We start from the raw sequence: 26,281 nt of genomic DNA, 5'->3' as shown, positions 1-26,281 counted from the left end.
CTGCTTACTTGCTCTGTGTCTGCAGTATCTGCAGCTCATGTTGCTGCCATGAGATGTCTGCTTGAGAATCCAGGTCAGAGCCCAACAAACTCCACTCCTGAGGTCTCTGCTGGGCAGAGGCACCTAGGCTGTTCACTTCACCTAACCCTCGCTCATTACCCCTAAGATCTTTGTGTTTTCTTAGTACACTTATTTCTCGTGAGGCAGGATCTTGAAAGTCATTTTGTGATAAACTTATGATCCTGAAGAAAAAATGTTGGCTTTACCTCAGTGGCTTTAAAAACAGAAAACTCATGTTCACCTAGAAGAATCTGTCACCAGAGAATGGAGAGGAGAGATTGCCAGGGGTTGGGAATTCCCATGAATTCAGTTTAGTAAGGGACTCAGGCTCGACTGCTGGCATATCAAACACTAGGGCAGGCTAGGTCTTCAGTCTGCATCCTCATGGAGAGGGGTCATGGCTGACCTGCTGATCTTGGAAGGCTGTTATTGGTTAGTCGGAGCAATAGCATCACTGCTCTGGAGACTTCAGACACTTGAGTCTTGTCCATTGTTCCTAGATGCCCAAACTGCAGGGGACACCCTGGAGTGAGAGGTGACAGCATTTTCCCTAGCTGAGTAGTCCCAGGAGGAAGGAATATGACCAGATTTGGCTGTGACAGAATTTGATTGCCTGACTCTCCCTTTCCTGTACTGGTCAGGTCATTTCATATTATATGTGGCTATTCCTCAAGGTTACTGAGGAGAGTTGGTATAGAGTCTCTGTAGATCACACAAGAGAAGGCAAATAGATAATTATACCAGCACATGCACACATGTACACATGCACGTGGCAGATAGATAATTGAATCAGCACATGCACACACATGTACACATGCACGTGGCAGATAGATAATTACACCAGCACATGCACACATGTACATATGCACGTGGCAGATAGATAATTGAATCAGCACATGCACACAGTTATACATGTACACACACATGTTCCACATGTACAAGAAAGATAGATAATTTCATCAGCAAATGCACACACATGTACACATGCACACACAAGGAGAAGCAATTTTTGTGGATAAATCAGGTAAATAAACCAATTATGTAAAAGTATTTATTTTTACTTTATAGTATGAATATTTGTTTGCCTGTATGTATGTTTATGCACCACATGTATACATGGTGTCTGCAGATGCAATAAAAGAACTTTGGGTCTCTTGGTACTGGAATTACAGACAGTTGTGAGATACTAGGTGGGTGTTGGGAACTAAACTTTGGTCCTCTTCACCCCAGGCCTTGCTTTCCTCTGCCTTGTCTTATCTTTCTTCTTTGGGGTCTCCTCTGATCAGCTGTAGCTCATGAATATTACTTCTGAGGTGACTTCTTGTTGTAATAGGAGTGGCGGGGCTGCGTCCCCAGCACCCCGCTGCCCGCAAGGCTAGCTTTACCCGAAATAATTACACAGACACTGTATTCTTTTAAACACTGCTTGGCCCATTTCTATCTAGCCTCTTCTAGGCTAACTCTCGCACCTGGACTAACCCATCTCTAATAATCTGTGAGCACCGGTCTCACCGGGAAGATTCTAGCCTATGTTCATCCTGGGTCGGAGCTTCATCATGTGTGTCTCAGAGAGCAGAGCTATACCCACATCCGCCCAGGAGCCGGGAGCATGGCGTCTCTGTCTGAGGCATCTTACCTCACTTCCTCTTCCTCCCGGCATTCTGTTCTGTTTACTCCACCCACCTATGTTCTAAGCTATGAGCCCAAGCAGTTTGTTTATTACTCAACCAATGAAATCAACAGATTGATATATGACACTCCCACATCAACTTCTAAAGGACAGGTCAGAGCTCTCAGAGTGTCTTTGACCCCGCCCTATGATCTGGGGCACCAGTGCCTTTCCATTGCTGTCTTGTCACTTTTTGCCACATTCTTATTCTTTGTCTTTCAGTGATTTCTGAGGTAACGCTCGGGTCTTCCCATCTTCTGGTAGACACAGGCTCTGTTCCCTTGTCAAGTTCTAACACCACAGGGGACTGTCAGACTGGGCCTTAGATGTTCATGGCCTTTGTTTTAGTTAGGGTTCTTATTGCTGTGAAGAGAGCCATGACTACAACTCTTATAAAGGGAAGCATTTAACTGGTGCTGGCTTACAGCTTCAGAGGTTTAGCCCATGATGGTAGGAAACATGGTGGCATGCAGGCAGACATGATGCCCAGGAGTAGCTTAGAGTTATATCATCTGAATCAGCAGGAAGAGAGAGACACTGGGCCTGGCTTGAGCATTTGAAACCTGAAAGTTCATCCCCTGTGACACACTTCCTCTAACAAGGCCACACCTGCTCCAACAAGACTGCAACCCTAATAGTGCCACTCTCTGTGGAGCCTGTGGAGCCATTTGCTGTTAAACCACCACAGTTTTTAAATGTACTATGTTTGCAAAACAAACAAATAACAACAACAACAACAACAACAGTAACAAAAACACTGGATGATGGCTGCGCAGGCCTTTAATCCCAGCATTCAGAGGCAGGTGAATTTCTTGAGTTCAAGGCCAAGCCTGGTCCACAGAGCAAGTTCCAGAATAGCCAAGGCTACACAGTGAGACCTTGTCTCGAAAAACCCAAAATAAAATCAAACATAAATAGGATACTATATTTGTAACAAATTCTTAACATGTAATTTATCCAGGTAGCCTTAGGCCTTCATCCTATGGTGGAAAGAGAATGAGAACTGTTGTTTGCTGTCCTTCCCTCCCTCCCTCCCTCCCTCCCTCCTTCCTGACATTTCTCCCTCTGACAATCTCTTTAAATTTTTTTTTTTACTGTGAAATTTTAAATACAAAATGGAACAGATAACATGAGAGGCTAAGATCTGGTTAGCTTTTTGGCAACTTGACACAAGCTAGAGCCATCTGGGAAAGTGAACCTCAACCTAGAAGACACCTCCATCATACTGGCATGTAGGCAAGTCTGTGGGACATTGTATTGAAAATGATTGATGTGGGAGGGTCAAGCCCACCCATGGACAAGTCATCCTAGGGTTCATTTGAAAGCAGGCAGAGCAAGCCGTGGCGAGCAAGCCAGTAAGCAGCGTTCCTCCATGGCCTCTGCATCAGTTTCTACTTGAGTTCCTCCTGTGACACATGGTGTGAAGAGAAACACGGGCGCATTGGCAGTTGTTTTTGAGATTTTCATAGTGTGGCTGCAGCAGCTGTGGTTTGGTGAGGTTCTCCATTCGTGTGATTTCTAAGACTGTTCTCTTCTTCCAGGATCTCATTTTGCCCAATGGTGGTACTCCAGCAGGCACTTCGAGCCCAGCGTCATCATCTTCCCTTCTGAACAGACTCCAGCTTGATGATGACATTGATGGTGAAACTCGCGATCTCTTTGTCACAGTTGATGATCCTAAAAAGCATGTCTGTACAATGGAGACCTACATCACATACAGGATCACTACCAAAGTAGGTCCCCTACTTTGTGGGGGCTCATACTTGTGCATGTGTTTTCTGTTTTTGTTTTTGGGCAGTTGACACAGGCTATGGTTATCTAGAGGAAGAATCCTCAAGTAAGAGGATACCTCTCGAAGACTGACCTATAGGCAAGTCTGAGAAGCATTTTCTTCATTAGTGACTGATGTAAGAAGGCCCAGTCTGGTGTAGTTGGTACAACCCTTGGGCCGGTGGACCTGTGAGGTATCAGGAAGGCAGCTGACCATGAGCAGGCCAGTAAGTAGCCGTCCTTCATGGTCTCTTAATCAGCAGTCTCTGCCTTTAAGTTTCTACCTTGATTTCCCCCAGTGATGAACTGTGATTGGGATGTGTAAACCAAATAGACCCTCTCATCCCCAAGTTGATTTTGGCCACAGTGTTTATCACAGTGCTAGGACACAGCCTAGAACAATGCTCTGAACCATTGGGATCCTCTCTCTGCTTTTGCTGTCTCTCCTGTGGTCACTTTATTATAGTTATGAGAAGGAGGTTATATTAAAAGTTAAAAAGAATTATATGCTTACAATAGGTTTTTATTCTTAAAATGGGGAAATTGTGGCTGAAATAGTTTAAATAAAACTTTTGGTCCCTGTAATCCCTCTGTGTCGTTAGTGGTTTTGCTTAATGTTTCCCAATCTGCATGACTGTATACCAATCCATGTCTCTGTGATGGGGCCAGGATTTGGGATAAATGGAGTTAAAGACAGAAATGAGGGACGGAAACTGATGTCTAGTGATTCTCTGCCATGCTCTCTACCAGACCGAAAGAGGGCAGAGCACTGGGACTAAATTGATTAGTTTTAACAGAAATCCTAAAAGATTTGTGTTTAGTTAGAATTTTATACATGAGGAAACTAAATAACCTGTATGGGGCAACAAAATTGATAACTAGGTTTCTAACATGAATGTGTTACGTCTACAAAGTTCATATTCTTCATTTAATTCTACTTGTAAAATAATACATTTAATTCCTTTGGGTTTTCAAGACAGGGTTTCTCTGTGTAACAGCTCTGGTTGTCCTGGAACTCGCTCTGTAGACCAGGCTAGCCTCAAACTCACAGAGATCTGCCTGTCTCTGCCTCCCAAGTGCATGGATTAAAGGCGTGTGCCACCACTTATTCTTACTCTCTGGGGGAATGGTGGGTATGGAACACAAGGCCTTGTTTCTGCTAGGCAAGTGTTCTACCACTGAACTACATCCCTGATCTATGTTGTTGACTTTTACTTTTTTGAAGTCTTTTTTCATATTCAAAATAGTATTAAAATTTTAGAGTTAGAGCAGGGTTTCTTAACTGACAGTATTGATATTTTGAGATGAACAATACTTTCTGTGGGGGCTGTCCTATTGTAGGGTGTAGAACATCCCTAGACTCTGTCTATTAGATGATAGTAGCACCCTCTACTTGTCTCCAACCCCAACTGGTGACGATCGGAAACATCTTCAGACACTGCAGGACTGGGCAGGACAGAAACCTCTATCAACAATTGGTGCAAACATGGCCAACTAAATCCACTTAAAACCTGAGAGAGTTTGGGAAGGAATTTTAGACATATACAAACACACTCTGGCGGCAAGCAGAGATGCAGCTCCTTTAAGAGTTTTCCTGACTCAGCTTTAGTGGCAAGAATTGTGCAGTTTCTTTAAGGGAAGGCTTTCTGGTTTGTGCTAGTTACAGGAACAGCTTTGGCCCCTTTTGGGGGTTGATGCCCACCATCCACAATGGGTCTGCATGCCTGTGGCTCAGTGCAGGCAGTGGGATCAGGTCTGCTAGACGTGCACAGGCAGGAGAGCATGGCAGATTCCTGCTGCCATACACAGATATTTCCAGGCTATGCAGTGTGAAATGTGGCAGATTTAGGTTCAGCTCAGATAGAAAGGGTTTATGTGCTGTATGCCCAGAGTCATGGTCGTGAGGACGGCTCCCACCCAGCAGTCCCAGAGCAGGTGGTGAACTACCTCTGCCATGTTGAAAGCCTGGGCTGCTGAGACCAAGCTGTCTACTATTTTTAAAGTGCTCCTCGTCAGAAAATTATTACAGATATGCAATAAAGACAAATTAGATGTAAAAGACCTCTAAATGGGTCACAGTGTTAGATTAATGTACATAGGCTTGGGAGAGATAAATAGTTTTTTTTTTTAAAAAGTGAATGATTAAAAAAAAATAAAACAAAGTCTTTAAAGAGACAGAGTACAGACAGTCCAGTCATAGATTAAAGGAGTAAAAAAAATAAGCCACATAAAGATGGAATATACATAGAGAGTATGGATTATGTATATTATTATATTTTCTTTTAATGTTTTGACTATGAATGAGCTAAGTTCAGAGAGACATGTCATTGTATGAGATGCTGAGTTAAATCAACATATGTATTTTAAAGGTATCTTGATTTCAAAATTTGGATGTAAGGATATGTTGCTTTGGAAAAGAGGTTTTGCTTTTGTTTCCACAGAAGATGAGAAACTGTGGATTCCTTCCAGACAAATATGGTTTGATGGACCAAGACACTCTGAAAAATCTCCAATAGGAGTGGGTGGCCCAGATGATCCAACATTTCAGAGGATCTCTATTAGAGTTTTCTCTGAATTCTACATCTAGAAAAACCTCAAGACTGCTGGTTGAGTTGATCAAGCCTTACAGAATATTCCATTCAAGACTTGACCATAATCTTATATTTTCTTTAGGTCCCCATAAGATTATCAGTGCCCCCAATCAGCAGGAAGTAGCCTAGAAAACTATACCCACACCCCGCCAAAATTGATTATGCATGTTTGTCTTTGTTTAGAGTGTTGGCTACAAGTTGTTATGGATAATGGTCAGGAAAAAAAAGCTAAACAGAGGAGACTAGATTCAGAGTTCTTGTTTTTTTAAAAAAGGGAGGAGTGTTGTGCAACAATGGTCTTGTACCCTGTAAAGATTTGTCACTTGTATTGGTTTAATAGAAGGCTGATTGGCCAGTAGCCTGGCAGGAAGTATAGGCAGGGCCACCAGAATAGGAGAATTCTGGAAAGAGGAAAGGCTCAGTCTGCAGTCATCAACCAGACACAGAGGAAGCAAGATTAAAATGCCTCACTAATAAAAGGTACCATACTATGTGACTAACATAGGCAAGAATTATGGGTTAATATAAGATGTAAAAGTTAATTAATAAAGAGCCTGAGTTAATAGGTCAACCAGTTTATAATTAATGTAGGCCTCTGTGTATTTCTTTGGTAATGAATGGTTATGGGACCAGGCAGAACAGAAACCTTTGTCAACAAAAAAGTGCTTTACAAAAACAACACAGATATGAAAGAGGAATGGGGGCTTGGTGTGTATGTTAGAGAGGGACAAGAGGGTAGTGGCTAATCTTACTGGGATATGTTTTATATATGTATGAAATAAGTACTTTGGTCAGGAAACCATTCTTTTCGTCTGTTTTTCCTCTACCACAAATCACACACTGCAGAAGGAATTACAGATGTTCTATGAACTTTTATGACTGAACCTTTATGGATGGTGTTAGTAGCTCAGATAAACCACATATTCCTTTTCTTACTCTTCACCCCTCCCACTTTGTGTTGGGAATTGAACATAGGGTCTCACATGCCAGTCACAGTGCCACTGTACTATCTTCCTGACCTCCTTATTTTCTCTTTTAATTAAAAAGTAATAATTTGGGGCAGGAAGCAAGATTTTGCTGTGTAGCTCAGGCTAGCCTTGAACTCTTGATCCTTCTACCTCACCTCTCCATCTCTGAGATGAGAAATGTGTGCCTCTATACCCAGCAAACATTTTTTTATTGTAAGAATTTGGCTGATTCTACATCTGTTTAACTTTTTGGAAAGATGAACAGAATGAAATCTGTTCATATATTTCTTCATCTTTTTTGAGTGGAAATACTATATTTTAAAATCACATGAGTAGTAAAATACATGTTCATAAAGCAGAAACAGTTCTAAGGGCTCCCTTCTCCTCCTTAGCTGGACAGTCTTCTCACTGAAAGCACAGATGCTACAGCTTAGCTTTTCCTTTTCATATGTGGGCATACATGAACACTAGAGTGCAATGGTTTGGGTTTCAGTGTATCCTGCTTGCTGCTCTCTCACTTTCCTTCTGCTTGAGAGTGTTTTTGAAACCATTTATATGTCCACATGACTACATGTAGCTTACTGTCTGGGTCTGTCTAATTATGCAATGATTATATAAATCTCTCTCTTTCCCACTCTCTCCCCTCTCTCTGTCATGTGTGACCATTTAAACCATTCTGTTTTTAAAATTTATTTTTAAAACAATCTTTTCTCATTTTATATACCAATCTCAGTTTCTTCTTTCTTCCCTCCGTCCATTCCCCCCATCTTCCACATACCCACATATTCCATCCACTACTCAGAGAGGGTAAGGCTTCCCATGGGGAGTCAACAAAATCTGGCACATCTCTTTGAGGCAGGACCAAGGCCCTTCCCCCTATATCAAGGCTGAGCAAAGACAATGGGCTCCAAAAAACCAGTTGAAGCATGAGGGATAAATCTGGTCCCACTTCCAGTGGTACCACAGACTGCCCAAGCTACACAACTGTCACTCACATTCAGTGGGCCCAGTTTGGTCCTAGGTAGGTTCCCTTACTGTCAGGCCAGAGTCAGTGAGTTCTCACTAGCTCAGGTCAGCTGTTTTCTGTGGGTACCCCTTTTATGGTCATGACCCCTTTGTTCATAATATCGAGCCTCCCTCTCTTCGACTTGAGTCAGGGAGTTCGGCTCAGTGCTAACTGTGGATGTCTGCATCTATTCCCATCAGTTGATGGATGAAGTTTCTATCTTGACAATTAAGGTAATCATCAATATGGTTACAGGGGAAGGCTAGTTCAGGTACCCTCTTGACTATTGCTTATCCTTGTGGATTCCAAGGAGTTTCCCTAGTGCTAGGTTTCTTGCTAATCCTGTTATGGCTCTCTCAATCAAGATAACTGTCCTTGCTCTCCCTCTCTGTCCTCCCTTATCTTGACCATCCCTTTCCCTCATGTTCTCCTCCCCACATCCCTTCTTCCTTCCCCTTCCATCCTTCCTCCCCCAACATGCTTTCAGTTTTCTCAAGAATTCTTGTCTATTTCCCCTTCCCAGGGGGGAATTGATGTATTTTTCTCTTAGGGTTCTCATTGTTGCCTAGCTTCTCTGGGGTAGTGGACTGTAGGCAGTTATCCTTTGCTTTATGTCTAGAATCCATTTGTGAGTGATACGTGCTGTGTTTGTCCTTCTGTGTCTGGGTTGTCTCACTTAGCGTTGTTTTTTTCTAGTTCCATCCGTTTGCTTGATGCCATTTTTTTTTATTGCTGAGTACTACTCCATCATATAGATGTACCACATTTTCTTTATCCATTCTTTGGTTGAGGGGCATCTACATTGTTTCCATGTTCTGGTTACTATGAATAGTGCTGTTATGAACATAGTTGAGCAGATGTTTTTGTGGCGTGAGTGTGTATCCTTTTGAGTATATACCGAAGAGTGGTATCACCGGGTCTTCTGATAGATTGATTCCCAATTTTCTGAGAAACTGTCATACTTATTTCCAAAGCAGCTGTACAAATTTGCACTCCTACCAGCAATGAAGGAGTATTCCCCTTTCTCCACATTCTCTCCGGCATAAGCTATCATCAGTGTTTTTGATCTTAGCCATTCTTAATACTTAATAGTATAAGATGGTATCTCAAAGTCATTTTGATTTGCATTTCCCTGAGGCTAAGGATGTTGAGCAATTCCTTAAGTGTCTTTTGGCCATTTGAGATTCTTCTGTTGAGAATTCTCTGTTTAGATCTGTACCCCATTTTTAATTGGATTATTTGGTATTTTGATGTCTAGTTTCTTGAGTTCTTTATATTTTTGTAGATTAGTCCTCTGTCTGATGTGGGGTTGGTGAAGATATTTTCCCATTCAGTTGGCTGTCATTTTGTCTTATTGACTGTGTCCTTTGCCTTACATAGCTTCTCAGTTTCAGGAGGTCCCATTTATTTATTGTTGCTCAGATTATATTGAGGAAGTGGTTTCCTGTGTCCATGCATTCAAGGCTACTTCCCACTTTCTCTTCTGTGAGATTCAGTATGACTGGATTTATGTTGAGGATTTTGATCCATTTGTACTTGAGGATACATGGGGATAGATATGGATCTATTTGCATTCTTATACATATTGATATCCAGTTATGCCAGCACCATTTGTTGAAGATGTTTTCTTTTTTATTGTATAATTTTAGCTTCTTTGTCAAAAATCAGGTATTCATAGTTGTGTGGACTAATATTGGTGTCTTTGATTTGAGTCCATTGGTACACCTGTCTGTTTTTATGCCAATACCAAGCTGTTTTCATTACTGTATTCTATATTCAATAGTATTGTATATTCTATAGTAAAGATTGAAGTCAGTGATGGTATTGCCTCCAGAAATTTCTAATACAGGATTGTTTCGGCTATCCTGGGCTTTTTGTTTTTCCATATGAAGTGGAGTATTGTTCTTTCAAGGTCAGTAAAGAATTATGTTTTTTTTTTAATGTTGGGTTTTTGATGGGGATTTTAATTGAATCTGCAGATTGCTTTTGGTAAGACTGCCATTTTTATTATGTTGGGGCTACTTATCCAAGATCATGGGAGATCTCCATTCTCAGTTTTTCAATGTCACCCTACCCCATCTTTCTGCACCTGGCTCACACTTAAAGGTTTGCCTGTCCATGCATAGCTGCCCTGTTATCTTTCTGAGAGGGTGCTCACACGTGTATGAGTTCCTCAGAGGTAATGTACATATTTCCAGGAATTCTTCCCATTTGTTTACTTTCTCTTGGGGTGACCTTTTCACCCTGTATTCAGTAAAATGCAAAACCTGTTTCTCTTGGTGCTGTGAGCAGCCTGGTGACAGGGCGACTGCCTTGCTGGTGCAGCAGTGCTGACCCAGCCTGACGTTTCTACCACTGCTTGACTCCTACACCCTATAGCCCTCCAAATCCTCCAACACACATGCACATTAGGACAAACTGCAAGGCTTAGCTGGTTCATTGGCTAATGCACCTGCTCCAACTGATGATGATGATGGAGACAGGTTCTCACTCTGTAGCCCTGGCTGACCTGGAACTCAGAGAGATTTGCCCCCTTCTGCCCCATAAGTACTATGATTAAAAGTGTGTGTTGCTATGCCTACCTCTAATTTAGATTTTTTCTTTTTAATTTTTATTTTTATGTGTATGAGTGTTTTGATTACATACAGTGTGCATGCTTGGTGCCCTTTGGAAGCCAGAAGAGGGCTTTACATCCCCTGGCACTGGGGTTGCAGGTGATCGTGAGCTGCTGTGTGGGTCTTCTGGAAGAACAGTCAGTGCTCTTAAGTAGTGAGCTAACTCTGACATCTCTAATACAGATTCATTTATTCTTTTCTTTCCTTTTTAAAGTTTATTTTTATTTTTGTGCACATTGATGCTTTGCCTGCATGTATGTCTGTGTGAGGGTGTCAGTTCTTGGAATTACAGATAGCTGCTATGTAGGCACTGGGAGTTGAGCCCAGGTCTGGAAGAGCAGTCATTGCTCTTAACCACTGAGCCATCTTCAAAGGCACGTAATCCAGATTCTTTATTTATTGATTTTATTGAGCTCTACATTTTTCTCTGCTCCCGTCCCTTCTTCTCCCCTCCCCTTCAACCCTCTCCATGGTCCCCTTGCTCCCAATGTAATGCAGATTCTTGGTGACACAGTTCTGAGGTGAAGTTAACTGAAGACATTCTGATAAGGAATGCTCCACCATCCGTGCCTTCCTCTTAGATGGGCAGGCCAGCATAGCACAGCCACTTGTATCCAACAGCTCCTGGCTCTTTTTTTCTGCAGGCTCTTAGAAATTCACAACACAGTAGCATCTAATTATTGGACACTTAACCATACGTCTATCCATTTTTGTGATGAAAATTTCAATTTTTTATTTTAAAATATACTTAATCTGTTGTAGAAAACTTAGAAAATGAAAGTAAGCTAAAATAGTAAAATGAAAACATGCCTATAAACTCATAGTCAGAATTGATTATCGGTGGCTTAGTGTGCTGGTCTCCCTTCTTTCATGAAAATGAACATTTGTATGTAGCTAACTCATTGACTGTCATCGCGCGCGCACGTGTGTGTGTGTGTGTGTGTGTGTGTGTGTGTGTGTGTGTGTGTGTGTCATTCTTTGCTAGCATGTTCCAGGCAGCATATTTTCCATCATCTCTGAGACTGCAGTCTTGTAGTAAGAGGAGCAGGCGGCATCCCGCCACCCGGCTAGCTTAACCCCCGAAATAACCACAAAGAAATTGTATTCATTTAATTATTGCCTGGCCCATTAGCTCTAGCCTCTTATTGGCTAACTCTCACATCTTGATTAACCCATTTCTGTTAAATCTGTGTATCTCCATGTGACTGTGGCTTACCAGCAACATTCTAAACCTACGTCTGTTTCATGGCGTCTGCACACTTCCCTTCTTCCCAGAATTCTGTTCTGTTTACTTAGACACAGTGACATGAATATAATCACTCAGTGACATGCGGCTAATGTGCGGTGAGGCTGAGCTTGAGCCAGAGTCTGCTCCCTTGATAATTGTGCTGTCCTCTCCTGTGACGGCTGGTCTTCACTGTCAGTCCCAGTGGATTTGGAGCCACCCTGGAGGCACACTTTAGGATCATATCTTCTTGTCGTTACCATCAGATGCCTCTGCATTCTAGAGTGTAAGTGCTGCTGAGAGGTTTGGATAAGGAGTTCAGGGTCATAAGTGGATGTTCGACTTAGTAACAAGGGTTTGGGTGACCACGGTTTGATCAGTTTCATTGATGTAGCTTGCAGTTGGTTAATGTGAGTGGGAAATAAGGGGGAAGATGTGAGTGTTGATAGCTTGGCAGTTTACTTGGCAAGAAGAAAGCATCAAGCGAGCAGTAACTACAAGAGAGCGCTTGAAAGAGATAAAAGCTGTGTGTGTTCACATGCGTGTGCATGAGTGTGTTAGACAGAGCCTTGCTGACTTCAAACTTGCTGTCCAGGATTGCATAGAACTCATTCTTGATCATCCTGCCTTGGCCTCCTGAGTGCTGCAATGACAGATACGCATCACTGTGTCTGGTTTACATGGTTTTATTTTTGAGGATAAAGGAGACTTAGGAGCCAGATGGGCGGCGTTGCTGGGCGTGCTGAGGAGGCTCCTGGTAGGAAGTTAAGGAGTCTTTGCTTATAGTTGGAGCTTTCTCTAGGGCAGAGTGACACGGTCATCTGGCAGGAACAAAGGGAGGTCCAGATGTTTTCAAGCTGTCTGCAGCTTTTTAATAACTAGTGAAGCAGGGAGTGTTGAGGTTGGAGATACAGTGAGTGTTGTGGTTGCTTGGTGACGCCAGGAGTATTGAATTTGTTTGGTGATGCAGGGAAGGCTGAGGTTGCTTGGTGATTCAGGGAGTGTTAAGATTGATTGGTGATTCAGGGAAGGTTGAGGTTACTTCACAGTGCTGGGGATCCTGTTGTAGAGTGTGTGTTGCTCTTTGCCTGATATTGCTAAATGCTCAGGTATTAGCAGAGCATAATCTTAGCTTTTGAGTTTGTGAAAGTCAACAGTTGCTAAATTAATTTAGTGTTTTGCCCAGTTTCAATAAACTCATCATGGATTCTTTTGCTTTTGTACCATTTAACCTTTCAAAAAGTCTGTTCAAAATCTTTGGGTGCTCATAAAATAATGTGTAGGATAAAAGTTACTCCTATATAGGACATTGAGCTCCCAGAGCCCTGTTCCTTCTAGGTCTGGTGGGAGATCTGCGCGGGCATGTGCAGGCTGTCCTGCTGGGTGTTTTAGGCTGTGGGTTTGTAGCCACTGTCTCCAGAGATGACCATGGAGGTGTCCTATGGAGCAGCCGTGCTAGGCTTCTCTGCCGTAATTACTTTCTCAGATCTGACTGGAGTGATGGGCTACCTCTGATGGACACTGTAGGTTATAGACACAGGGCAGAAGGGTGATGTAGAGGTTCTCTCTAATGATTGGAATTTGTGTGTCTGTCTGTCTGCCTGCTTTTCTGTTTACTGATATTAGAGATTAGAAACCCTGAATTTCGCAGAGGAAAACTCACTATACTTGTCCCCGGAGTTTTGTTGATCGAAATGTTTTATGAATTCCTGATTCTGCCCTCCCAGCTCCTCTCCAGAAAGTCACAGCCATGCATGTAGCCCACTTTCAGCAGCTCTGCCGTGTTGTGTGGCAAGTCTGTTGTGTGGCCTTGCTCTTACCTCCAGGGTGCTAGGCTCCCTGTCCTTGTTTTTCCTGTATCTTTCTCTCCTATTTCTAATTTTTGTCATTCGATTATATTTTATGTATTAGTATGGCTTTTATAGAATAAGCTGTGCTCAAAATAAATAAATTCTGAGCTGAAAAAAAATGAGCCTTTCTGTTTCGTGATGATATTTACCCTGCTGTGTCGGACAAGTAGTACATCCCCTGTGGTCCCTAGTGGAACCTTTAAAACACAAGCATTTTGAGGTGGCTGGAAAGATGGCTCAGTGATTAAAGAGCTCTGTCTGTTCTTCAGGAGGACATGGGTTCAGTTTCCTGCACACATGGCAGCTTATGACCATCTCCAGCCCCATTTCCTGTTCTCCTCTAGCACCAGGTACATAAATGGTGAACAGACAAACATGCAGGGAAAACATCCATGCACCATAGGACTTGGATAGAATGTTTGTCACACATGGTAAAGACCAGAATTTGAATCCTGGAACTCACATAAAACTGGACATGGCAGTGCATCTGCAATCCCAGTGTTCCTATTGTGAAGTGGAAGTTGAGGCAGGAGGATCCCCAGAAGCTGGCATATGCAGTGATGAACACTAGGAGGTACTGTCGGAGGGGGGGGGGACACACCTTTAATCACAGCATTAGGGAGGCAGAGACAGGTAGATCTCTGAATCCAAGACCAGTCTAGTCTACAAAGTGAGTTCCAGGTCAGCCAACCAGGTTTATACAGTGAAACCCTATCTCAAAAATAAAATAAAAATATACAACACACACACCCCTTATCTAGCAGTTCTGTCCTTAGGAATTTATTTTAGTGGGATAAATGGATAGAAGGCCAGTGATGTTTACTGTAATATTATTTATTGATTAAAAGTCAGAGGCAATTTGAATAGGGATTAATTATGTTATAGTTACTCAGTTAAATATTGTCCTTGTATATATGTTAAGTGATTTTAAAAATCTGGACACAAAGGTGTCCAGGATGTATTAAAATGATACAGAAACTGAATGAATATGTATAGAAAAAGTATAAGTTTGTAAATTTAAATATTATTTTGTTTTCTATTTAGAGGATTAAATCCATTTTTATATTTTTCATTCATTCATTATTTTTCTTTTTTCTTTCTTTCTTTTTTTATTGAAAAAAAGGAAAAAAAAGTGTCCGCCTCCTCCCAGCCTCCCATTTCCCTCCCCCTCCTCCCACCCTTCTCCCCCTCCCCATTATTTTTCTTGTATTTTTAAAATAAGCAAATATAACCTGAACATACAGAAGAGTGGAGCCAAATCTCCAGATACAGAAATGTTTGAAGCAAAACACCATTTCTTGTGCCTTTTGTATAGGGTAAAAGGACAACTGGAGCAGGAAACCAACCAATCACTGAGCACCCTGACTCTGAACCCAGAGTCAGTGAAAGAAAAACCTTGGTCCTAAGATTAGATTAAAAAAAAGCTAAAAAGAACCAGTGAAAGAAACACAGCTTGACCACAAAGTCAGAGCCATCTCTGCCCTGACCAGCTAAACTGACCAGTCCCCGAGCAGGGAAAAACTAAGCTGTCCTCCTTCTCCCTGGGAAAACTCCATCCCTAAAATAAACCTATATAAGCCTCTCTGCCCCTTCAGTTAAGAGCTGCCCTTAATCCTTCCCTGGCAGAGGCAGCCACTCCCTGGACTTCTCCTTCCCAAACAAATCTCATTCTCAAAAGAGTCTTGGGTGACCACCTTCATTCACCAGCACAGACTAGAAGAACCTGGCTGGGACCTCCCTTAGGAGAGCGAGCTAAAAAACATGCTGGGACGCTCCCCTAGGGGCCTCAGCAAGATGGAGCAGAACAGAAGAACCTTGCTAGGATGCTCCTGAAGGGGGTCTGAGCAAGGCCCGCAGAAAAAGTAACAACTTTTCACTTGAGCTGGAGGAGATTGCTACATTTCTGCAGGGGCCTCTCCTTTAGCAGAGTCTTAGGAAAAGAAGAAACATCTTGGGCTGGAGAAGAAGCAGACAGCTCTGCTAGGACATTCCCTTGAACAGAGCAGAACTCAGCTATAGCGACTCTCCAGAAGAGCAGGATCCCTATATCCTGACCATCCCCCACCACACCCCAGCTTCAGGTAACCTTGCTTCCCAATACTCAGGATACCTTTCCTCCAGGGCTGAGCTGTCCTATTGCAGCTCCAGCCTCCAGAGCTGCCCTATTGCAGCTCTGGGTAGCCTGGCTTCCCGATAACTCAGGATATCTCTGCAACACTACACTGTAACACATTCCCCTACATTTTGTAGTTACCAAGTATTGATTTCACAAAGTAGGAATATTGCATAAATGGTGGTTTGTGGAATTGATTTGATGAGCACAAGAATCATGGTCACTTTGTTCATGGAATGTTTAGGAAGGGAGAGGGAGAGACCCGTTGTCTGTTTCCCTCATTACTACTGACAGGTGTTCTTCTGGGGTCTGGGTATTGAGAAGGTTCTTGTAAGTGTCTCCCTCCAAGCTTGTAATGTTGGGGAAAGTAAGACACAGGACTCCATGTATTTCAGGAACCTGGCATGGGTGCTCCCTGCCACTGGGGCCAAAGAGCACAGCATAGCCCTGTCAGTGGGATTCTGCCATGCTGTGCCTGAGGTCATCCATAGTTCCACTTCCTCTGGAAAGCCTCCTGATAACTCAGCAGGACCTTTGTGATGTGTCTCCTCCAAGTCGTCCCACTCTGCATGCTTTGACATGCGAAGGTTCTGTCTCGTGGATACTTACAATGTGACGGACTGGATGGAGAGCTGATGCAATCCTTGAGGGCCAGCTCTCTCCCCTTCCAGTTCTGCTCAGGCCAAGAGGACAGCTTTTGGGAGAATGACATCATAATCTCAGAGCCAAAAGCTGTTCACAGTATTGTTTGGTGGACAACTCTTCCTTAGGTATTTTAAAGATTTTTTAGAAGTCTTGGATTAAAACAGACTTAGGGTCTGAAAGAATAAATTTGTGAAATGTGACATAGATAATTTTTATCTTGTACTTTATCTCATATTTGAGATCAGCAACTGCAGTAACCACCCAGAGAGGAATGGTATATCTGAGAAGAAATAACAGTTAAAAAGTAAAAACTGTATTTCGGTGTAACTTAATTTTATTTAACATTGGTGTATTATTAAAGGAATGTGATCGCATTTCAGAAAACTTTAAAAATTCATAGATCATCAGCATTTTCTGCAACACACTGGCATGTTTTTCTATCTAGATCTAAAATACAGTTTGCTTTCAAGGTCATTGTTCTGGCAGAATGAAGCAAAAGCCTTTTTTTTTGTTCTGTTTCACTGTATAGCCTTCCTAGCTGCGCTGTGAGTCTAGTAGGCAGGATGTCCTTGAACTCACAGGGTTCCATTGCCTCTACCTTGAGTGCTGGCAAAAGTCTTAGGCTCCGCCTTCCACAGGAAGAGTCTTCTGTGGTCTTTACTTGGTTATGTCCCCTGTGCCTTCAGCAAAGCTCGTCAGCATACGTCACAGAGGTGGGGATAACATTCCTTTTCATGGACTTGGATTCAGTTCAGCAGCAATATCTGAAATTGTATTATTCTGAGGGAAAACAACCAACAGCCCTCCCAGAGTTAAGCTAGAGGAAATGAATCAAATGTTGTAGACAATTCTGAAGAATTGCCGAGTTCCATTTCCTGAGGGTAGGGAAAAAAATCAAATCCAAACCAAAGACCTGATGTTTCCATCCTTTCTATTTGTCTATCTCCCCCCCCACCCCCACCCCACCCCCACACTTATTGGTCTTTTAAGACAGTTTCTCTGTGTATCCTTGGCTGTCCTGAAAAGAACTCTAGCTCCAGGCTGACTTTGATCCGCCTGCCTCTGCCTCCTGAGTGCTTGAATTAAAGGCGTGCACCACTGTGCAGGGCCAACCTAGCTCCTTGACTTTGTAACCTGCTGGGAAACGCTGCCTTTTGTCTGGTGAATGGGTGGAAGGAAGTGCGTCCTGGCCTGATTTGGGTGTTCTAAGAATGTATTTCTCGCCAGAATGTAAGCCCACTCATACCCCTTCTCTCTTCTTATTCGCAGAGCACTCGGATGGAGTTTGACTTGCCAGAATATTCTGTTCGAAGAAGATACCAGGATTTTGACTGGTTGAGAAACAAACTGGAAGAATCACAGCCCACTCATCTCATTCCCGTAGGTAGTAAGTCACTGCAGCTTGCTTCTCGCCTTTCCTGAATTCTCTCTGTAGTGGTGTTGCTCAGTTCTTTGCCTCTGCAATGATAGGTTCACTCTGATTTTATACTGAATCCGCCCACCTAGAATGTGTATAGGACAGAGGCCTTGTGTCTCACAGTCTCGGTTTCTGATCTCTTTGCTAGTTTCTTAGCTAAGGTGGAATAGATTTTTACTTGTTTCCCATACGTGTGTGTGTGTGTGTGTGTGTGTGTGTGTGTGTGTGTGTGTACACTGGAAGGCAGAATACAACTTTCAGGAGTTGGTTCTTGCTTTCCGCCTTGTTGATGTTCAGTCGCTCTTGTTTCTGTTGCTTCATGTACTCCCGGGAGCTGGTTCCTCCCATCTCAACTGAAGGAACGCTGGGATTGCAGATGTGTAATCACTCACCTGCTCTTCACATCATTCCAGGGACTGAACTTGGCCGATGAGCTCTGCAGCTAGCATTCACTTACTGAGCTGTCTCTCTGGTCTCTCTCTCTGTCTCCCCATGTCTATGTCCCTCTCTCTTATGTGGTACTGAGGATTAAGTACTTGCTAGGATTCTGTTCTATACTGAGCTGAACCCCAGCCCTCTTTTTTAGAGACAGGGTTTTACTAAGTAACCCAGGCTGGCCTTGAACTTGCAGCCAGCGTCAGCCTGTTGAGTATCTGGGACTACAGGCATACAGCACCAGGCTCACAGTTCATGTTTTTCCAATACAAGATCTTAACCTTATTGCTCTAGTTGGCCCAGAACTCAATGTCTAGCCCAGGTTGGTCTCAAATCTGTGGCAATTCTCCTGCCTCAGTTAAATCTTCCTGCCTGCCTAAAGCTACTGTGCCTGGCTCCGATTTTCACTTACACTGTGACAATTTTCTTTTTTTATTATTAAAAGGGGAACATCCTAACTCTTTAAAAGATTGAAGTTTGATAGCTGTGTGTTCTGGCTCACACCTGTAGTCCTAGTGCTTAGGAGGTGGAGGGGGGAGGATGGCTGTGAACTCAAGGCCATCTTGGATTCCGTAGTGAGTTCCATCTGGTCTGGAAAAACAAACAACAAAAACAAAAAGATTGAAGCTTCGGAGTAAGTCTCCCCGAAACTGTTTTTCCCCCTTGGCAGATTCTACTCTTGAGGTTTGGCTGCCTACCAAGAAGGTGAAGCTGACTGGCTGACGGGCCAGGAATTTAGCATGTCATTCCTTCACAACCACAGCTTTTTATTTACAGCACACACAGGAAAACCTTACCTCTGTGTGTTGTTGCAGCACAGTGTGGATGCACCACTCACAGCTTCCTGCTTTTCAACAGCTGAGAACTAAAACTTTAAAGACTGAGTACTTAACATACGTATCAAGTGGTTTACCATCACCTTTAAGTTGAGATGATTACTATCTGGTCCCCGTTTTCTTTGGGGACGTTAGGAGAAGTTTGTAGCATAAAAATCTCCAGAGGCCAATTTGTCATCCAGCAAGACCTTGTTTGAGTCATGGCCGGGGTTGCTCAGCTTCCCCATTGCTGCCACAGCCTCCACCGGCCTTTGCCCACTGTGGTTGGGTGAGGCAGTGTGTGATGTGAGCACTGACTGTTTTTTAGACTTTTGAGGTGATTCATGTGGCTAGCACTGGGCTAGAAGTGAGGGGGCCCTCGTCCCCCAGGCTTCTCTTTTGTTACCTCAAGTCGTGTCTCCTCTTTCAAGCCTGTGGCTTTTCTTTGCTGCCATCCAGTTTCTTAAGAATGTGCCTGAGAAAGAAGCAGCCATTTTAGAGCCGTCAGAACAAGTCCTTAAAATAGACTTGGCCAAATGGGCAGCTAGTGGTGGTTTTTTTCCTGAAATAAAAACAAAAAGCAAAAATAAAACAAAAGAAACATATGCTTTTTATTTCAGAACAGTTTTAGGGTTATTGTGAAAATTGGAGAGCAGGTTCTTAGTGTTCAGTATCCAGCTGCAATATTTTACACAAATGTGAGGTGCTTGCCTTCCAGGTCACCAACCAGGCCCTCGTGTTACATCTCATGGGTTGTTTTTGCTGTGACAGTATCTCAAGTTTTCTGGGTTTTTTGACAGTTTTGGGGTTTTCTAGTTAGGTGTTTCATAGACTCTTCGGTGGACACTTGTCTGAAGGCATTCTTATTTAGACCATGGAAGTGGAATGGGTGTTCTCAAGAAGAAAGTCACAGAGATGAACTGTTAATCCGGGTCACATGACTTGAGAGGATGTTTGCAGGGAGTTTCTACTCAGTCTCATTGTAAGACATTTTCCCCGTAGCCTGTCTTGCTTTCCTCTTGGCAGCTAGTGGCTCTTGTTTTTCTTTATTTCCTTGTGGTTTGGCGCTTCAGCATCAGAAGCTCGAGAGTGACACCTGCTGGTAAGTTGTAGTGCTACTGGTCTGTTGATCCTATGCAGCACTGTGTCTCCAGCATCCCAGAATGGTCCTGGCATCCTTCAGTATAGTCAGTCTCCTTTGCCTGAGTAACAATGGTGGGCAGGAGAGTGCTTTGGGAGCAGGCAGGCAGAGACTTGAGTTTCTTCACAAGTTGTTTTTTTTTTGTTGTTGTTGTTAGTTCAAAAAGATATTTATTTATTTATTTATTTATTTATTTATTTATTTATTTATTTATTTAAGATTTCTACCTCCTCCCCGCCACCGCCTCCCATTTCCCTCTCCCTTCCCCAATCCACTCCCCCTCCCTCGTCAGCCCTAAGAGCAATCAGGGTTCCCTGCCCTGTGGGAAGTCCAAGGACCGCCCACCTCCATCCAGGTCTACTAAGGTGAGCATCCAAACTGCCTAGGCTCCCACAAAGCCAGTACGTGCAGTAGGATCAAAACCCAGTGCCATTGTTCTTGAGTTCTCAGTAGTCCTCATTGTCCGCTTATGTTCAGCAAGTCCGGTTTTATCCCAGGTTTTTTCAGACCCAGGCCAGCTGGCCTTGGTGAGTTCCCGATAGAACATCCCCATTGTCTCAGTGTGTGGGTGCACCCCTCGCGGTCCTGAGTTCCTTGCTCGTGCTCCCTCTCCTTCTGTTCCTGATTTGGACCTTGGGATTTCAGTCCGGTGCTCCAATGTCTTCACAAGTTCTTGATACTTACCCGAAGTGAAGATTTAATTTAGGAAAGTATCTCTGGTTTACATTGAGAAGTCAAACGAGAAATGGACTTTTTGCAGTAGCCACAAATGGTCTTACAGAAACTGTTGGGAGGCATCTCTGTATTTAAGCACAGTTGTGTGTTCTTCACTAGACCTGGTGTGTGACTTTGGTGGGAGCCTAGGTGAGGGAGAGATTTTAGGTAGACAGGGGACCTCTACTTAAGCATTGGCTCAGTGCTTAAGAGCATTTGTTGCTCTTGCAGAGGACCCAGGTTCTCAGCACCCCCATGGTGGCTCACAACTGTCTATAACTCCAGTTCCAGGGAATCCAACACTCTGTTCTGGTCTCCGAAGGCACCAGACACACATGTGGAACATAGACATACATGTAGGCAGCACACCTATACACATAAAAGTAAAAATATTTTTAAAAGAAAGCTCATCTAAAATCTTAACAAAAGTGGAAACCCAGGAAAATGTACAACATACTTACTGTATAGATTTTTGCTATCTCCTTTAAGATTTTATTTTTATTTTTAGATTACTATTCATTTCATTTTATGTGTGAGTGTTTTATCTGCATATATGTATTATGTGTGTGCTTGTGTCCAGCAGCTCGGAAGAGGTTGTTGGGTCTGCAGGAACTGGAGCTGCAGGTGAACCATTACGTGGATGCTGGGACTCGAACGTATGCCCTTTCCAAGAGTGACAAGTGTACTGAACCACTGATCCATCTCTCCAGCCCTCTTATTTCTGTTTTTAATTATCTAAATATGTGTGTATGTGTCTGTGGAGGCCAGAAAGGGGAGTCAGATCCCTTGGAGCCAGAGTTGTGTGCTGCCTGGCATGGTGCTGGAAACTGAGCCTGGGTCCCCTGTGAGAGTCATATACGCTCTCAGCCACTGAGCCTCTCCAGCCTAAGGCTGCCTCCCTTTTAAAGTCTTACTGGAGCTGTATATGTACAATTCACTCATTTGAATTTACAGTCCCAGTGCTTTTAGTGTATTGTGGTTCGTGGAACAGCCAAAAAAAACCAATGTTAGGCCCTTTCCATTGACCCCCGCCTCACCTGCCACCATCCTCTCCCTCCAGCCTGGTGACCTCTTCTCTACGTCCTGTCCCTAGATGGTTTGTATTCTTTCTTACCCTCCGCATGTTTTCAAGGTTCCCCACCTTGGAAACCAGTTAGCACTTCTTACTGTGCGAGCAGACGGCATTCTGTCTGCCTGTCCACCCTTGAATGGAATGTCATTTGTTTTCTCCTTTGGCTGTTAAGCTACGGACATTGCATATAAGTCTTCCTGTGGCCAAGTGTTTTTATATTTGGACATCTACCTCAGAGTATAATTGCTAAATTATATGTTATTCTGTATTTAACCCTTTGAGGGGCTGCCAGGTATTTGACATGTGAGTTTCAGTTTCTCCACATCTTCACAAACAGTGATTAGTATCTGTCTTTAATAATAGCCATTCTAGTGGGTGCACATCATATTGTGATTTTAATTTGCATTTGCCTGAGAGCTGAGAGCATCCTTTGATGTTCTTGTTGGATATTTGAATGTCTTCGTGGAGAAATGCCTGTTCAGATTCTTTGCCCATTTGGTTTCTCAAAGATTTATTTTGTTTTTAATTATGTTTGGGTGTCTGGGTATTATATGCATGTGAGGGCCAGTGCCCCTGGAGGCCAGAGGCATGGATGTCCCTGCAGCTGGAACTTTGGCAGTTATGTGTCCTGGACGTGGGCACTAGAGTCAAACTTGAGTTCTCCGAATAGCAGAACGTGCTCTTCACCTTCAGCCATCTCCCTGGCCTCCTTTTGTCCCCTTAAAAAATGCGTTGTTTTTCCGTTTTTGTGGAAAAGAGCTTTAGAATCTGTTCTATTGGTTTGGAAACACAGGGGGAGTGGTCTTGGGGCATTTGCCTATCTCTCTCTCTCCCCATCTTACGTCAGCTGTGTTAAACATGTCTGAGAATGGCTGTGCTGTCTGCTTTGACTGCTCAGGTTAGGAGTGTGGAGATAAAGGACGAGAGATAAAACTCTGATTGAGTGCTTTCCCAGAATGCATAGGAATGACCGAGTTCCATCTCCAGTTCCCAGTGGGGTCACTGAAGCCATAGAAGTTGTAACCAGTTGAACAATGACCCGGATGCTCGACTTGCTTCTCCTCGTGAACTGTAATATGCCTGCTTTGTTTCAAGTCTCTGTGACTTCAAACTTGGCATCCTTTGTGGGCTCTGATGGAAAAACCCAGTTTCCTGCTTCTTAGACCCACCCTTTTTTTTCCTGAGGAGAATCTCAAGATAATTTATAAATGATTGACTTTCCTTTCAGTTCTTCTTTATCATCACAATCCTGGCCTGCTTAAAGTATCCTGTCATTGTGTGTCTCCCCTTCCCGCCCTGTGATTCGGGGGTCGAACACAAAACCTCACACATGCTGAGCGTGCTTTCTCACCACCAAACGGCGTAAACCCGTAATTGTGCGTACATCACTGACGGATACCTGGCAGGAACAGGTTAAAAGGAAAGAGGGTGCATTTGGCTTACAGTTTTAAACCTTGGTTGGTTGGACCCATTCCTCTGAGCCTGAGGATCACAGCATTGGGAGCATGTGGCTGAAGCTGCTCACCTCATAGCAGCCAGGAGCAGAGCGGAGACAGGAAAGGACCAGGACCAGGATAGAACCCCCATAGGCATGCCCCCCCCCGCCCCCGCCCCAGTAGCCTGTTTCATCCCGCCACTCACCAACTCTTAGTTTCTGTCCCTTTTCCCAATAGCACTGCGACCTGGGACCAAGCCTTTCACATATGAGTCTGTAGGAAACATTTGAGATTCAAAACCTAACAGAGCCCTTTGAGGTTTTGTGGTATCCTGACAGGTTTTTTTTTTTTTTTTCTTTCTATATTGCTTTGTTCCTCTGGGATTTTTAAAGCAGAAGGAAGTAATCAGTCGCACGTGCTGGGAGTTGAGTGAGCGTAGAGTGTGCAGACTGTCTGTAAAGACAGTTCATTCTTTTTGCCCTGTAATGGAGACACCAGAAAGTCTTGAGTTGAGACTGTTTTACCACACTGTTTCTTTGTAAGTCACATAACTGCTGTACATTGACCCTTGTACATTTTACAGGTAGACAGTGTCCTGAGTATGTCACCACAGTCGAGACAGTAAACACATCCACCCCCTTCAGAAGTGTCTCTGTGTGTACGAACCCTTAATACACCGTCTCCCATAACAAATTTTAAAATTATAATATTTTTATTATTCTTAGAGAATTAAAATTACGTCTCCTTTTGGTCTGTTTTGTCTTTTGTTTTTCTTAGCAGTACTGGGGATCAAACCTAGGGCCTCATACTCTTGAGCTCTATCATAGCACAAGCTTAGGTGCACACCTGCTGTCCACTGGAGATGATGCTCATCATGTGTATGAACTAAACAGCTCTCTATGTGTTCCTGTCCCACCCCAGGCAACCACTGTACTTTGCATCTGTGTGTGCACAGTGGCCTTACCACCACTTTGTTTACTGTGACTCGCTACACGGCAGACAGATGGCACAATTAGATTGGCATGTGTAGGGAGACGGTGTGCATACATCTATTAAACACTCTGGTGTTTAGTTTTACTTGCAAAATGAATGTTTGCTTTTCCCAAAGGAGGAAAGAAGTGTTTGCTATGCAGCTTTCTTCTCACTGGAGTTAATGAGAGGAATTTGTGTTGCAGCAACTGTTTTCCCCAATTTGAAATGATAAAATTGCTTCATTTTCTAGCCACTCACTGGGGTTTTTCTGTCGGCTTAGTGGCTGCACATGAATTTACTGCTGTTTTAATTGTTGTCTACAGCACCACAGCCCCTCAGTCAGCCGTGGCCTGGTGGGGCTTCCAGTCCAATAGTCCTGGCTCTGCTGTAGCTTCAGTGTGTAGGTTTAATTAACCTATACATTTAAATTAATGCAATAAAATTAATTTAATTTAATTCTATCATTTTAATTACCAATACGACTCTGCAGTCAAAGGCTGGGGTTAAAAGCCTGCTAGCTCAGAGAGGCTGAGCAGCAACTAGTTGGTCTTACTTTTTGGCCAGAGACACCACAAAAAAACATGTCTCTTCCCTCATCCCAGAACCAAGAGGAAGCTCAGACTCCAGTCCCTGTCCCTTCCTTCCTATGTGTCTTCTCTATCCAAATTGCTGGATTCTCTATGGCCAATTTTGGTCAGCTAGTCACTGGCTCTACCCCCTGATTCTAGCTATAACTTTATTGGGAGTGTTAGAGTACCATCAGAATATCTCACAATAAGTCCTTCTTTTTATATAAAACATTTGCACATGCATGTGCTGCCACATGTATGCAGTGCCCATGGAGGCCAGAAGGGGGCGTTGGGTCCCCTGGAGCTGGAGTTTCAGGCAGTTGTGAGATACTTGATGTGTATCTGGGTGCTGGGAACCAAACTCTTGTCCTCTTCAAGAGCAGCAAGAGTTCCTGACTGACAGGCTGTCTCTTTAGCACCCCACCCTTTATTTTGAAGTACTTTTAGCTTTCGGGAAGTTAATAGTAAAATATTGATTGAACTTGCCAAGTACCTTGAATTAAACTAGGGTTGGCAATTATTCTTCTTAATGGTATGATTTCTAATCTTGATGCTTCTTTGTTTGCCAGTGAATCTTGCCTTGGAGTGGGGTTCTCTATCAAGTTGGTAAGGGTAGGAAGGGACAGGTTTCAGTGATGAAGTCTTTGTTGAATTCAGGGAAGATTCTGACTCTTGACAAGACCTTGTCACATCCATGATTGCGTTTAGATTGTTACTTAGAAATACACTTCTCTGTGGCGATGTACAGGAAACATGCTTTTATTTCAAATAACAGACTAGATTTAAGCAAAAACCACGTGTAATATTTAGCCCCAAGTCTCAGGGGTATAATGTCACTGTTTCAAAATTAAGCCCTTACGTTTCCAATGGATTATTGTAATAATTTGCAAGTAGGATTTTTTTGTAGATTCCAATATTTATCTGTACAAATATGTTGGGTGTTTGTTTTTGAGACAGGGACCTGTTATGTAGTTCACCCTAGCTGATATATCCCAGTATGGTCTCAGGTTTCTCTTGCCTTAGTCTTCTGAATGTTGGGATTACATGTGTGTATCATCACATCCAAGTTCATTTCAGTTTTGATTCATTTCCCAGGTAATTAAGCGGGTATCTTTTCAGGTGTGCCTTGGCTATTTGTAGGTTCTGGGAGAAATCACCAATATTATTGAGCTTCATCATCATCCCATTTGCTCTTTTT

At 43.2% G+C, this 26,281-nt stretch overlaps 1 protein-coding gene across 1 annotated transcript in view; it reads left to right on the top strand.

Moving 5' to 3' along the window:
• Snx30 (sorting nexin family member 30) overlaps positions 1 to 26,281 on the top strand; it is a 115,075-nt gene that overhangs the window by 57,401 nt on the left and 31,393 nt on the right. Inside the window, exons 2-3 of the mRNA XM_005352640.3 lie at positions 3,271 to 3,462; positions 17,782 to 17,892. Coding sequence (XP_005352697.1) covers positions 3,271 to 3,462; positions 17,782 to 17,892 — 303 coding nt within the window. The remainder of the gene's footprint in view (positions 1 to 3,270; positions 3,463 to 17,781; positions 17,893 to 26,281) is intronic.

Source organism: Microtus ochrogaster, chromosome 10 (genome assembly GCF_000317375.1).
Source record: "Microtus ochrogaster isolate Prairie Vole_2 chromosome 10, MicOch1.0, whole genome shotgun sequence".
In the NCBI taxonomy this organism is placed as follows: domain Eukaryota; kingdom Metazoa; phylum Chordata; class Mammalia; order Rodentia; family Cricetidae; genus Microtus; species Microtus ochrogaster.
Note: the sequence above shows the minus strand (reverse complement) of the source record. Positions and strands in the feature narration are given on the sequence as shown.